The sequence below is a fragment of the Callorhinus ursinus genome, unplaced genomic scaffold (assembly GCF_003265705.2).
Source record: "Callorhinus ursinus isolate GAN/ISIS: 27379988/994484 unplaced genomic scaffold, GSC_fseal_2.0 scaffold61, whole genome shotgun sequence".
NCBI lineage: Eukaryota > Metazoa > Chordata > Mammalia > Carnivora > Otariidae > Callorhinus > Callorhinus ursinus.
In genome coordinates, this window is record NW_027397123.1 from 3,760,137 (window position 1) to 3,769,986 (window position 9,850).

Genomic DNA, 9,850 nt, shown 5'->3' on the forward strand with positions numbered 1-9,850 from the left:
GCCTAGGGTAGAGGAAGGACCTTGGGGGCAGATTTAATGGACCCCTTCCTTGTGAAGGGTGATAATGCTAGGAGAATGCCCAAGACACATTCACTTCTCAACTTTTTATTATTATTATTATTAAACATAAATATTCTCAACTCCAGATCCCCACCCCCACCCGCCCCACTCTACTCCCCTCTCCTCCTGACATTTCTCACCCTATCCTCACTCCTTGGATTCAATTCTTCCAGGGCCTTGAAGGAAGTTGGAAGGAATCAGGATAGTGGCCATCTTGGGTTCCCAGAGAGTGAACAGCCATCTTGGCTGCACTTCCATTGGCCAAGAAAAGCGCCCCTCAGGGAGAACCAGGACAGAACCTGGTCTGGCTTCCGTATAAATCTGTCCTATGTTGCCTGTCTTCTCAGTACAGGTGATCATTTTGAAATCTCTTCTTTCAATGTCTGGAAATAACTTCCATCCCTGCCCCTAACTCCTATCACCCCCTGCCCCATCCCTCAACAAAGAGCCCATCTGCCATCGTGAATCCCTTTTACACAGGGGAATAATTGGTCAAATGGCCATCTTGCTTCCCACTTGGGGCAACCCCTTTGGCTGACCTCACTGTACACCAGTGATCCAGATAACTGTAATGATCTTTCTCTCCCATCAATGTTCAGATTTGGAGGAGGAAGGTCACCAACTTGTTCTGATTCCTCAGAAATCAGCACAATCCATTATGGCAAGTCGAAGATTCCAGGACTCTTCATTTGGAGAGGTGTCATACATGAGTCTGGAGACGCGGGTGGCTGGGTATGGGGAAGGCAGCATACGGGAAGGGTGGAGTCCTGGGGGCCAGATCTGGGCGTCCAATGGATGTAGGTTTGCTGTAGCTGGTAAAAGCTCGAGGGTGGGGTGTGGTGAGATAACCTGCCCGAGCTCTATACAGTCTGCAGGAGGGGACCATGCCTAGGTGTGGGTTGAAGTCATAGAAGGTAGGGGTCCCTGGAGGTCCAAGGGGGGAGGGGGGCGGCAGGAAGAGGCCTCCTCCAGGGCCTTCACCAAGGCTCAGGCTCACACTGACTCCTCGGACCTTGTAGTAACCATTGGTTGGATCCTGAGGGGACAAATGGATTTGTTTAGTTATATGAGGATACAAGGGGGGGGGAGGTTAGGATCCCTAATGGAGAAACACACTTAAAGCATGACCTAGAGAGAGACTAAAAGACTTAGAAATAGGAGCAAGCTGAGACCCAGAGACAGAGATAGACACATAGACTGATAGGAAGACAAAGTGGGACAGAAAAACAGTGACAAGAGACAAAGAGACAGAAGGAGATGGGCAGAGAAAGGTAGCAACAGAAGGATATAGGCCTGCTAAGGCCTGGGGGTGTGGAAGGAGATGCAGCGAGGAACAGAGAGATTGAGACCAAGACATTCATTCATCTGCCCACCAGCCCCCAGGCTTTGATTCGGTGTCATGCTTTATGCTGTTGCTGGAGGTGACTATCATGGGGAGAGACCGGGGTCCCCTGCCTTCATGGAGATCTGCGGCCAAAGAGGACATGGCAAATCCCCAGAGTCCAGAGGGGTCAGCATAGTGATGTGGAAAGGACAGGCCGACTGATAAGGCTCGACGGGGAAGCAGAGGCAGGATTTCAGGGTGGGGACCAGAAGCCAGGACAGCGTGGTCCCGGTTGTGACAGACAGAACACAGCATGACCAGGGCTGTGAGGAGGGAAGCATGGGCTTTCTAGAACAAGAAATGTTTGAGCCGAGACCAGAGGAATGAAGGACAGAATTAGGTAGGTATGGGAAGGAAAGCGTGTTTTAGGCCAACAGAGTGGCATGTGCTACATACAGAGGAGACACAGAAGGGCTCTGGCTTGGGGACTGAGGTCAGTGGAGCTCAAAAGAGGGGACTCCAAAGGAGGGGTAGGTCTGGGGAAATCTGAGGCCAGTGTGGGACCTGGTAGGTGGAAGGGCCCTGGCAGAGGCATCCAGGAGGCCTGAGGTGGGACTGTGATGGGAAAGCTCAAGGGGGAGGCCAAGGCTGGACAGGTTTGTGGGCATAATCAGCGGTGAGTGAAGTGGCCAGGAGGCAGGAAGAAAGGGTGAAGGGGGCCAAGGCCCAGGTCTGGGGGCAACAGAGTGAAAAAGGAGGGAACCAAGCAGGGAGAGAGCTGGAGACCCAGTGAAGGGAACCCCTCCCTTCCCAACACTCACCTTGGTCTCCAGAGCCCCCTCCTCATCCAGAACCAGGTCACTGTGGTCCGTGTGCACGATGGGGCCCTGGGGTAGGGTGCTTAGTGAGAGGGAGTGCTCAGAGGGTCCTCCTGGCCCGGTGCCAGACCCTGACAACCCTCAGCTGGACAGTGGAGGCCGGGCAGGAGGGACCAGCACCTGGAGCTGGGCTCTGGACTCAAGACAAAGGGCCCTGGGGACATATCTGGTCTAGGGAATAACTGAGTCAGGGGCATATTTGGACTTGGGGGACCTTTGAGCCTGGGGTCATTTGTTGGGACTCAGGCCCTCTTCGAGTTGGGGGGCCCAGCTGGGACTGGGAGAACATTTGGGACTGGGTTACTAATTGTTCTAGAGGCAGAGTTGGGTCTGGGGACCCTGGCATCCTACCCGGTCCTCGCCGCTGCCTGTCTCCTCCTCGGAGCCCCGAGAACTGGGGCCATCACTGCTGCCTGGGATTCGCACCAGGTTCTTTTGCTTGGAGAAAGAGGCTGAGGCCAGGGACAGTGGGGCAGCAGAGATAAGGGATGGGGCAGGGTCACAGTTTGTGGAGACCAACGAGCAGGAAGAAAGAGGACTGGGTTGGGTCAGGAGGCTGGGAAACAACGAGAACCTGGGCGGGTAAGGAGCGGGACCCTGAGAAGACGGACATAGGGCTTGAGGGAGGAATCAGGGCCCGAAGGTGAGCCAAGACCAGAGAGGTGGGACGGGGGCCAGGGCAAGGCCAGGCCAGCTGGTGGGGAGGAGAGGGTTGGGGGAAGGTACTGAGGTGGGGCTCAGTCACTGACCCTTGCCATGGCGCCAGCAGCAGAGGGTCACCCCAATGATGACCATTAGAAGCGTCATGGCTGCAGCAGCCGCTCCAGCCAGAATCCGCACAGTGGGCAGCAAGTCTGTGGGGAGGAGAGGGGGTGTTCTGAGGAGGCTAAGTGTGAGGCCCAGGAGGAACTGGGGAACAGGGACTCAGGGCTTGCTTGGGTTGGAGTCTCTGGGTTCAAAAGGTCACCAAGTTTGGGGATACCCAAGTTTGTAGTCCCTAGCTCGGGGTCCTTCAGGTTTAAGGGCTCTTGAATTTGGGGTTCCACAAGTTTAAACTCTCTGGCTTTAGGGAGTCCTAGATTTAGAGCGTTTTTTAACTTTGCAATTCCCCATATTTGGAGCTTCCCTTCTTTGGGGTACCTAAGTGTGAGGGGTCTCTCAATTTAGAATTCCATATTTAAAGGAATTTACTGTTTGGGGGGGTGTCAGGATTCAAAGGACTTGTAGTTTTGAGGCTTTCAAGGTTCAAGGCTGTCTGTATTTGGAGGTCCTTGGTTTAGAGATTGTGGTGTTTTGGGGGTTTGGGATCCTCAGATTTGGAGTCTTTAGGCCCAGGATCTCACCTCTACGGCCCAGGCTGACCTGGGTGCCTCCCTCACCCAACCGGTTCCTGGCACTGCAGTTGAAACCCCGGCTAAAGTCGGATTCCTGGGTCCCCGAAATGTGTAGCACAGAGATCAGGGCTGGGCCCTGTTCCTGGCGGCCCTCTGGGGCTGGGAACGTCTCCACCAAGAACCGACCCTGCGACCCCGCCGCCAGAAAGCCCCCATCCCAAGACCAGACCTGGGGGCACAAAAAAAGGGAAATCATTAAGGAGATTGGAAGGGGGGGAAGGGCGGGCAGGGTGTCGGTCATAGCAGTTTTGGAGGTCCGGCTGGGAGGTCAGGGATCACAGCTGGGCCGGTCATGACAGCGGGGACATTTCCTTACCACGGCATCTGGGGCTGGGGATGCGAAGACTAGACATTGGAGGCGGGCGGGGCCCCTCAAGAAGGCGGGCGCAGAATGCAGGGCGGTCACAACTGGGGGAGCTGGTTTGGAGATTGTGGACCAGTCAGATAGAGGCCCTGCCCTCGGAAACTCCAATTCTCAATAAGCCGGGGCCAGGTCTTGGCCCTCTCCACTAACGCCAGTCAAGCAGGCCACACCCCTCAACAAACTCAGAACCTCTCAGAGGCTCGCCTTCGTTAGGTCCGGCTCCCACCCCTGGCCCCGCGGTCTACCCAGCTCGCCTTTTCAAGGCCACGCCCTCTCCCGTTTAGAGCTCGCCCGCTCTGCCCGCTCCCCGTCCCAGGCTCTCCCCGGTCTTTTAGGAAGCGCCACTTTCTCACCGTTCACAGTCAACCTAGCCTCCGCAGCGCCGCCCCCCAGGCCTGAGCGCCCCGGCTCAGCTCTGCACACGTAGTCGCCTGCATCCTCGGGCCCCACCGACGGAAGACGCAGCGTGGGCCCGGAGCTCAGCACCTGGGATGGGGTAGGGGAGTCAGGGGCAGGACCTTGAGGGGAAACCCCGTCCACCGCCAGCCGCGGCCACAGGCCCCAGAGATCGTGTCTCACCTGCGCGTCCCCGCTGCGGGTCCAAGTTACCCGTGGGAGCGGGTTCCCGCGCCAGGCACAGCTGAAGGAAGCGTCTTCCCCTACGTCTACTGACATGGGCTCTGGCCTTGCCTGCAGAATTGGCCCGACTGGAGAGGAGAGAGGAGGCGTCGCATGGCCGGGGATGCAACTTCTGACCCGGGATCAGCCACTCAGAAACGACAGTCCCAAGGGCTCAAGTATAGGCGGCCAGTCCACAGCCACTAGGCTCACGCTCCCGGCTCGCACGCCCGGGGCCCGCCCGCGCCCCGCCCCTGCTCCTCCTCGGCACTGACGCACACAGCCAATCCCCGCCTACATCCCATTCCGGCTCCACCTCCTCCCCGAGGCCCGTCGCAGCCACGCCCCACTCTAGCCCCCGGCCCTTTACGGTCGGCCCCACTTTGGCCCCACCCAGGGCCCCGGCCCGGCTCACACTGCACGTCCAGCGCGGTGCTGCGGTTGGCGCTACCCACGGCGTTGCTGACCTCGCAGGACACCGGCTCAGTCAGGAATGAGGCGTCTGCCACGACCTCCAACATTGGCCCGCGGGCCCCGAGCACCGGGGAGCCTCCCTTTGCCCACCTGCGGAGGGAGTGGGGCTGTTCGTGTTGTCCCTGCTCCCCAGGTACACCCACTCACGTTCCAGTCCTCCCCAAACCCGTGCTCCGGGCTGAGGAGAGGTGACCTTCGTCCTCACCTATAGCCAGTGACAGGAGGTTGGGCTGTGGCCTGGCACAGAAAAGTGACCTTCTCTCCCTCCAGCACAGTCTGTGGTTCTGCAGACAGAGTCACCACAGGGGGGTCTGTGGAGGTGGGTCATGGTCAGCGGTGGGCAAGGACCTGGAACACCTCCATGGAGCGCCTGAGTCCAGTGCCCAGCCTCTCACGGGCTGGGTCCCCAGTCTCCTCTTCCTTTTGAGCTAGGAGCCCAGGACGCCAGTTCCCAATTCCCCCAGGGCCCCAGGTCCGCAACCTCCTCCTTCCTCATTCCCTGGAGTCTAGCCTCAGGTCCCTCTTTTCCCAAGGGCCTCTGGCTTAAGAGCCACTGTCTAACTGCACTCACACTGCAGGCTCAGTGTGATAGCTGTATCCTTCCCCGACGGCAGGGCCTGGCTTCGGGCCCGACAGACCAAGGTGGCTCCATCATCATGACTGGAAGGAGTCAAGGATAAGATGCTCTCCACTGATGCAGTGGTTCCTTCCTTCAGCAGGGTCTGGAGGTTATGAATAATAATAATGACTTCATCTACCCCTTATATAGTGTTTACTATGTGTCACTTCTAAGCACTTTATTTAATCTTCACAATTACCCTATGAAGTGACTATAATTGTCCCTATTGTACAGATAAGGAAACTGAGGGACAGAGGGGTTAAGCTACTTGAACTTAAGACCAATGAACTAGCAAGTGGCTGAGCCAGGATTTGAACCTAGGTAGCGTGGCTCTGGAGTTCTTACCCTTAATCACATACCAAGGGTCCCGATACGTGAACCTCTTCCCTCCCATGCCCCTCTCTCTGGATAAGCCTATGATCTGAGTGGGCCCCAAATTTCCCTGAATGGGCAAGGGCTGCAGGGGGATTTGGACCTGACCTGGTGGAAGGTGGTCCCATCCAGCCTGATCCCATCTCGGAACCACAGCAGCTCAGGGGTGGGGCGGGCATCCCCACGGCTCCGACAGATCAGATTTGCAGGAACACCAGCCACTAGAGACACAAAGGGGCCGCCCAGCACCTGGGGGGCTTCTGGGGGCACTGTGGGGTGGATTGGGGGTCAGAGCTGGATCCTGGGCCCCCAAATCCCAATCTTCCCAGCCCTAACTGACCACCCCTCTGGGCTCCCTGGACTCTGATACTCAGCTAGCACTGGCTGTCCCCTGGGCTTCCCAGGGACAAGTGAGCTGGGTCCTCACCCAACACATGCAGTTGGGCTGGTCGAGAGCGGAGGCCTGCTTGTGTAGCCTGACATTCATATGAAGCTTGATCCTCTAGCTCCACGGGCCTAATGTAAAGATCGTGCTGGCCACTGGCTGCATTCCCTGATATCCAGTACCGGGACCACCCTGCAGTTAAGGAAGAGGAGGTCACACCATGGTTCTGAGTTCCTGGCCCCAGCCTCCCTCCCCAGACATCCCACACCAGAAAGACACCCAAAAGTGGGTGCTGGGCCAGAGAGACTCTAACCCCCTCCCAATCCAGAGTCATGGCAAACAGGGCGGGTGAAAAAGTCAGAAAAAAGCAAGAGAACAACTGCCATAGAAGTCAGATTAGATACTACCTCTGGGGTGAGCCGAGGGCTGTGATAGGAGAAAGGAGTAGGAAAGGCTTCTGGGGAGCTGACAATGGACATGAGTAGTAGTTACATGAGTGTCTACTTTAGAACTATTTGACAAATCTTCCCTTTATGTTTTAGGTGCATTTCTGCATTTATGTAATATTTTAAAATGCAAATAAAAATCCCCTACTCCCCAAAGAAGAAGCTAAGACTTTAGTTCTCCCAGATGTTCATCTGAGCCCAACAATTTCCCAAATTTGAAAACATCAAAATAGAAACTTCAGATACAGACCAAGCCCAGCACCCCCACCTGGAGCCAACCCCTCCTGAGTAGAGAGAACAGTCTCACCTGGCAGGTCCCTTTCACCCCCTAGAGCCAGTCCATCCTTAGTCCACTGAACCAGCCCCCAGTATTCGCCCAGGGCACAGGGCAGCCGGGCCTCATCCCCCAGCAGTGCCACCAGGTCATCTGGTTGTTGCAGGAAATGGGGCGATAGACCTAGGAGGATCGGGGGAGGGGAGCAGGGTTCAGTTTAGCAATGAGCTTAGCTCCCTCATTCAGGACCCAGGAGTCCAGCCTCCCAGAGTTCTCCCCCTGCAGACTTAGGAGTCTGAGCACAACACCCCTCCCCCCGCCGTTCCATCTACCCCAATAAAGAGGCAGCTGGCAAACAATCCTCCCCCCAATTCCCCCACGCCTCGAGGTACCTGCATGCCCTCGGAGGCAGAAGAGGAAGAGGAGGAGGGCGGGGACCAGCATTCTGAATGTGTGTCCCCCAAGATCCCGTAGACTTGCTGTTGCACTGGCTTCCTTGCTAAGCCCGTCCTCAACGGTACACCTCTCACCACCTTGGTCGGGGCTCCTTTCGCACCCGGGTCTTCGCCCCAGGCTAGGAGCCACCCCGTTTCTGGCCTGGAGTTCCCCAAGTCGGCTCAGCCGCAGGCTCCAATACTCAGAAACACAAGCGGTTTCCGCGCCCTCGGTCCCTGAGAGACCGGGGAGGGCCTGATCCCACTCGCCCCGCCCCCGGGAGACCCGCCCCTTCCCATTGAGTAACTCCCGCGGCCGAGACGTCGATGAAGGGGGGCACCGCAGGGCGGGGTCTCCCGCGGGCGGGCGCCCCAGCCAAGTTGGGGTCTTGGGAGCCGGAACACCTGGGTCAAAGGAGGGCGAACCGGCTGGGTTGGACACCTGCACCCTGCCAGGCTTGTTGGGGGCATGGCGGGGGAGAGAGTGGAAGAAACTTGCTCAGCCTGGGTCCTGGAGGGAACGCGCCGAGTGGAAACGGAGCTATAAATGGCAGCCCCTGGGGCTTCGCTAGTTTCCGCAGCTTGAGAAGGCGGGGCCCAGGGCTCCCCCGAGCCTGCGGGTCAGGAAGAGGACACCGGGGTGCCTGGGGGCATCTGGGGACCCCTGAGAAGAGGAGGGGGGTTCAGTTCTTCTCGCCTCAAAACCCCAGCTCAAAATATCCCTCTGCCTGCCTTGTGACCGCTGCAAACCATAGCACGTCCAAGGATCCAGGAATCCAGGCCCCCAGCCCCTCCTTTCCCGAGACCCCGCAGTCCAGGCTCAGCCCCTCATCCCACGCGACTGTGGTTGCCGGGCGACGGCTGGGAGGCGGCGGTGCCCGAGCTGGGCCAGGCCGGGAGGCTGGGAACCGCGCAGCTTGTCCTGACGGCTGCATGCCGCCCAGCTGGGGCGTTCCCACGCTGCAGGCGGGCCCGTGCGCTGCGCAGCTGGCCGGGCAGGTGGGCGGGACCCTGAGCCCACCGAGTGGGGCCGGGGGGGGGGGGGGCCTGGGACTCGGGGTCTGACATTCCTGAGCCTGCAGGGACTGGGGGGCCCACACTCAGGTTCTCTGTTGTTCCTGAGCTCAGATTCTTGCGTCTCCAAATGGCAGGGACTTGGACTCTGGATTCTGAGACCGGGTATTTAGACCTCTGTTGACTGAGTAGCTAATGGCCTCAACTGCGAGTTTCTTGGGAGTTGGGGACTCAACTAGGTCCCCTGCCTGCAGCATGGTGCAGTTCGGAGAGGATGGCAGGGGGTCAGAAAATCTGGTCTTAAGTCTTAGAGTCAGTGGATTAACCACCAATCTCTCCCACCCCCACACAGGCCCAGGAGGATTTGTAAATCACATACAGTGAACATCTGCCCTAAGTCCTGTGTGTGGTGGGGGGAAGGGTTGGAGGCCTGAACTCCTGGGTCCTTGGGGAGAAGCAGCGGCAGGCCTGGACTCCTGAGTCTGAGAGCGGTGGGTCCTTGGGACCCAGACTTCTATGTCTCCGGGGCCTGAGCCGGCTTCTGTTTGGGGAATCCAGCGCCTGGATTTTGACAGAGGATGAGCTTGGAGCCAGGACTCCTGAGTCTTGGGGAGGAAGTCAGCTAGTAAGGCTGTTTTTCCAGACACCTGACTTTGCTTCCCCTTCCTGGCTCTCTTGGGCCACAGGCATGGAAAAATGGAGAGTGGGAGATCCCAGGAGCATCCAGAGAAGGAAAACAGCCAAGGTGGAGGGTGGAAGGTTTGTCCTAATTAAAGGTCCCAGCAACTGACAGCTCTACACCCCAGCCCTGAGGGACACCATCTGGTGAGAGCCCCTATTGACAGAACCTTCAGCTCTGCATCCAGACCATTCCCCAGGAGGTGTGGGGGGCAGTTGGGAGAGGGAATGTGGGGGAGGGCGGGGAGTCAGTAGTGGGAGGGAAGGAGAAAGACTAGAGGGAACATCAAGGATGGAGCTGTGGGGGTTCAGGCCAGATGCCTCATCTTGTTCCTGGAGGAGGACCAGAGAAGGGAGTGGGGGTGGGGGCGGGGGGAGGAAACGGGCAGTTCCAATTCCTGCAGGAGATAAGCAGGCGGAAGCAGCTTATCCCATGTGAGTTTGTATGTGTGCACGTTGGGATGGGGAGGGCAGGCCAAGCAGCATAGGGTTATAAAATTCAAAGATGTGACAACC

General features: G+C 57.9%; 1 protein-coding gene across 2 annotated transcripts; it reads right to left on the reverse strand.

The window, feature by feature from the left end:
* Window positions 1-179: 179 nt before the first annotated feature.
* KIRREL2 (kirre like nephrin family adhesion molecule 2) lies at window positions 180-7,808 on the reverse strand. 2 transcript variants are annotated; one of them, XM_073885227.1, is made up of 15 exons: window positions 7,601-7,808; window positions 7,242-7,391; window positions 6,531-6,680; window positions 6,212-6,372; window positions 5,684-5,834; window positions 5,318-5,423; window positions 5,054-5,202; window positions 4,600-4,727; window positions 4,374-4,506; window positions 3,973-4,073; window positions 3,606-3,825; window positions 3,012-3,116; window positions 2,614-2,714; window positions 2,206-2,271; window positions 180-1,096 (listed from the first exon to the last, which is right to left on the reverse strand). In XM_073885227.1, exons 1-15 carry the CDS (start codon window positions 7,650-7,652, stop codon window positions 761-763), a joined length of 2,109 nt encoding a protein of 702 aa, XP_073741328.1. In that variant the 5' UTR covers window positions 7,653-7,808; the 3' UTR covers window positions 180-760. The 2 variants fall into 2 exon arrangements, with proteins under 2 accessions (XP_073741328.1, XP_073741329.1); XM_073885228.1 differs by lacking the exons at window positions 3,606-3,825; window positions 3,973-4,073.
* Window positions 7,809-9,850: the final 2,042 nt, after the last annotated feature.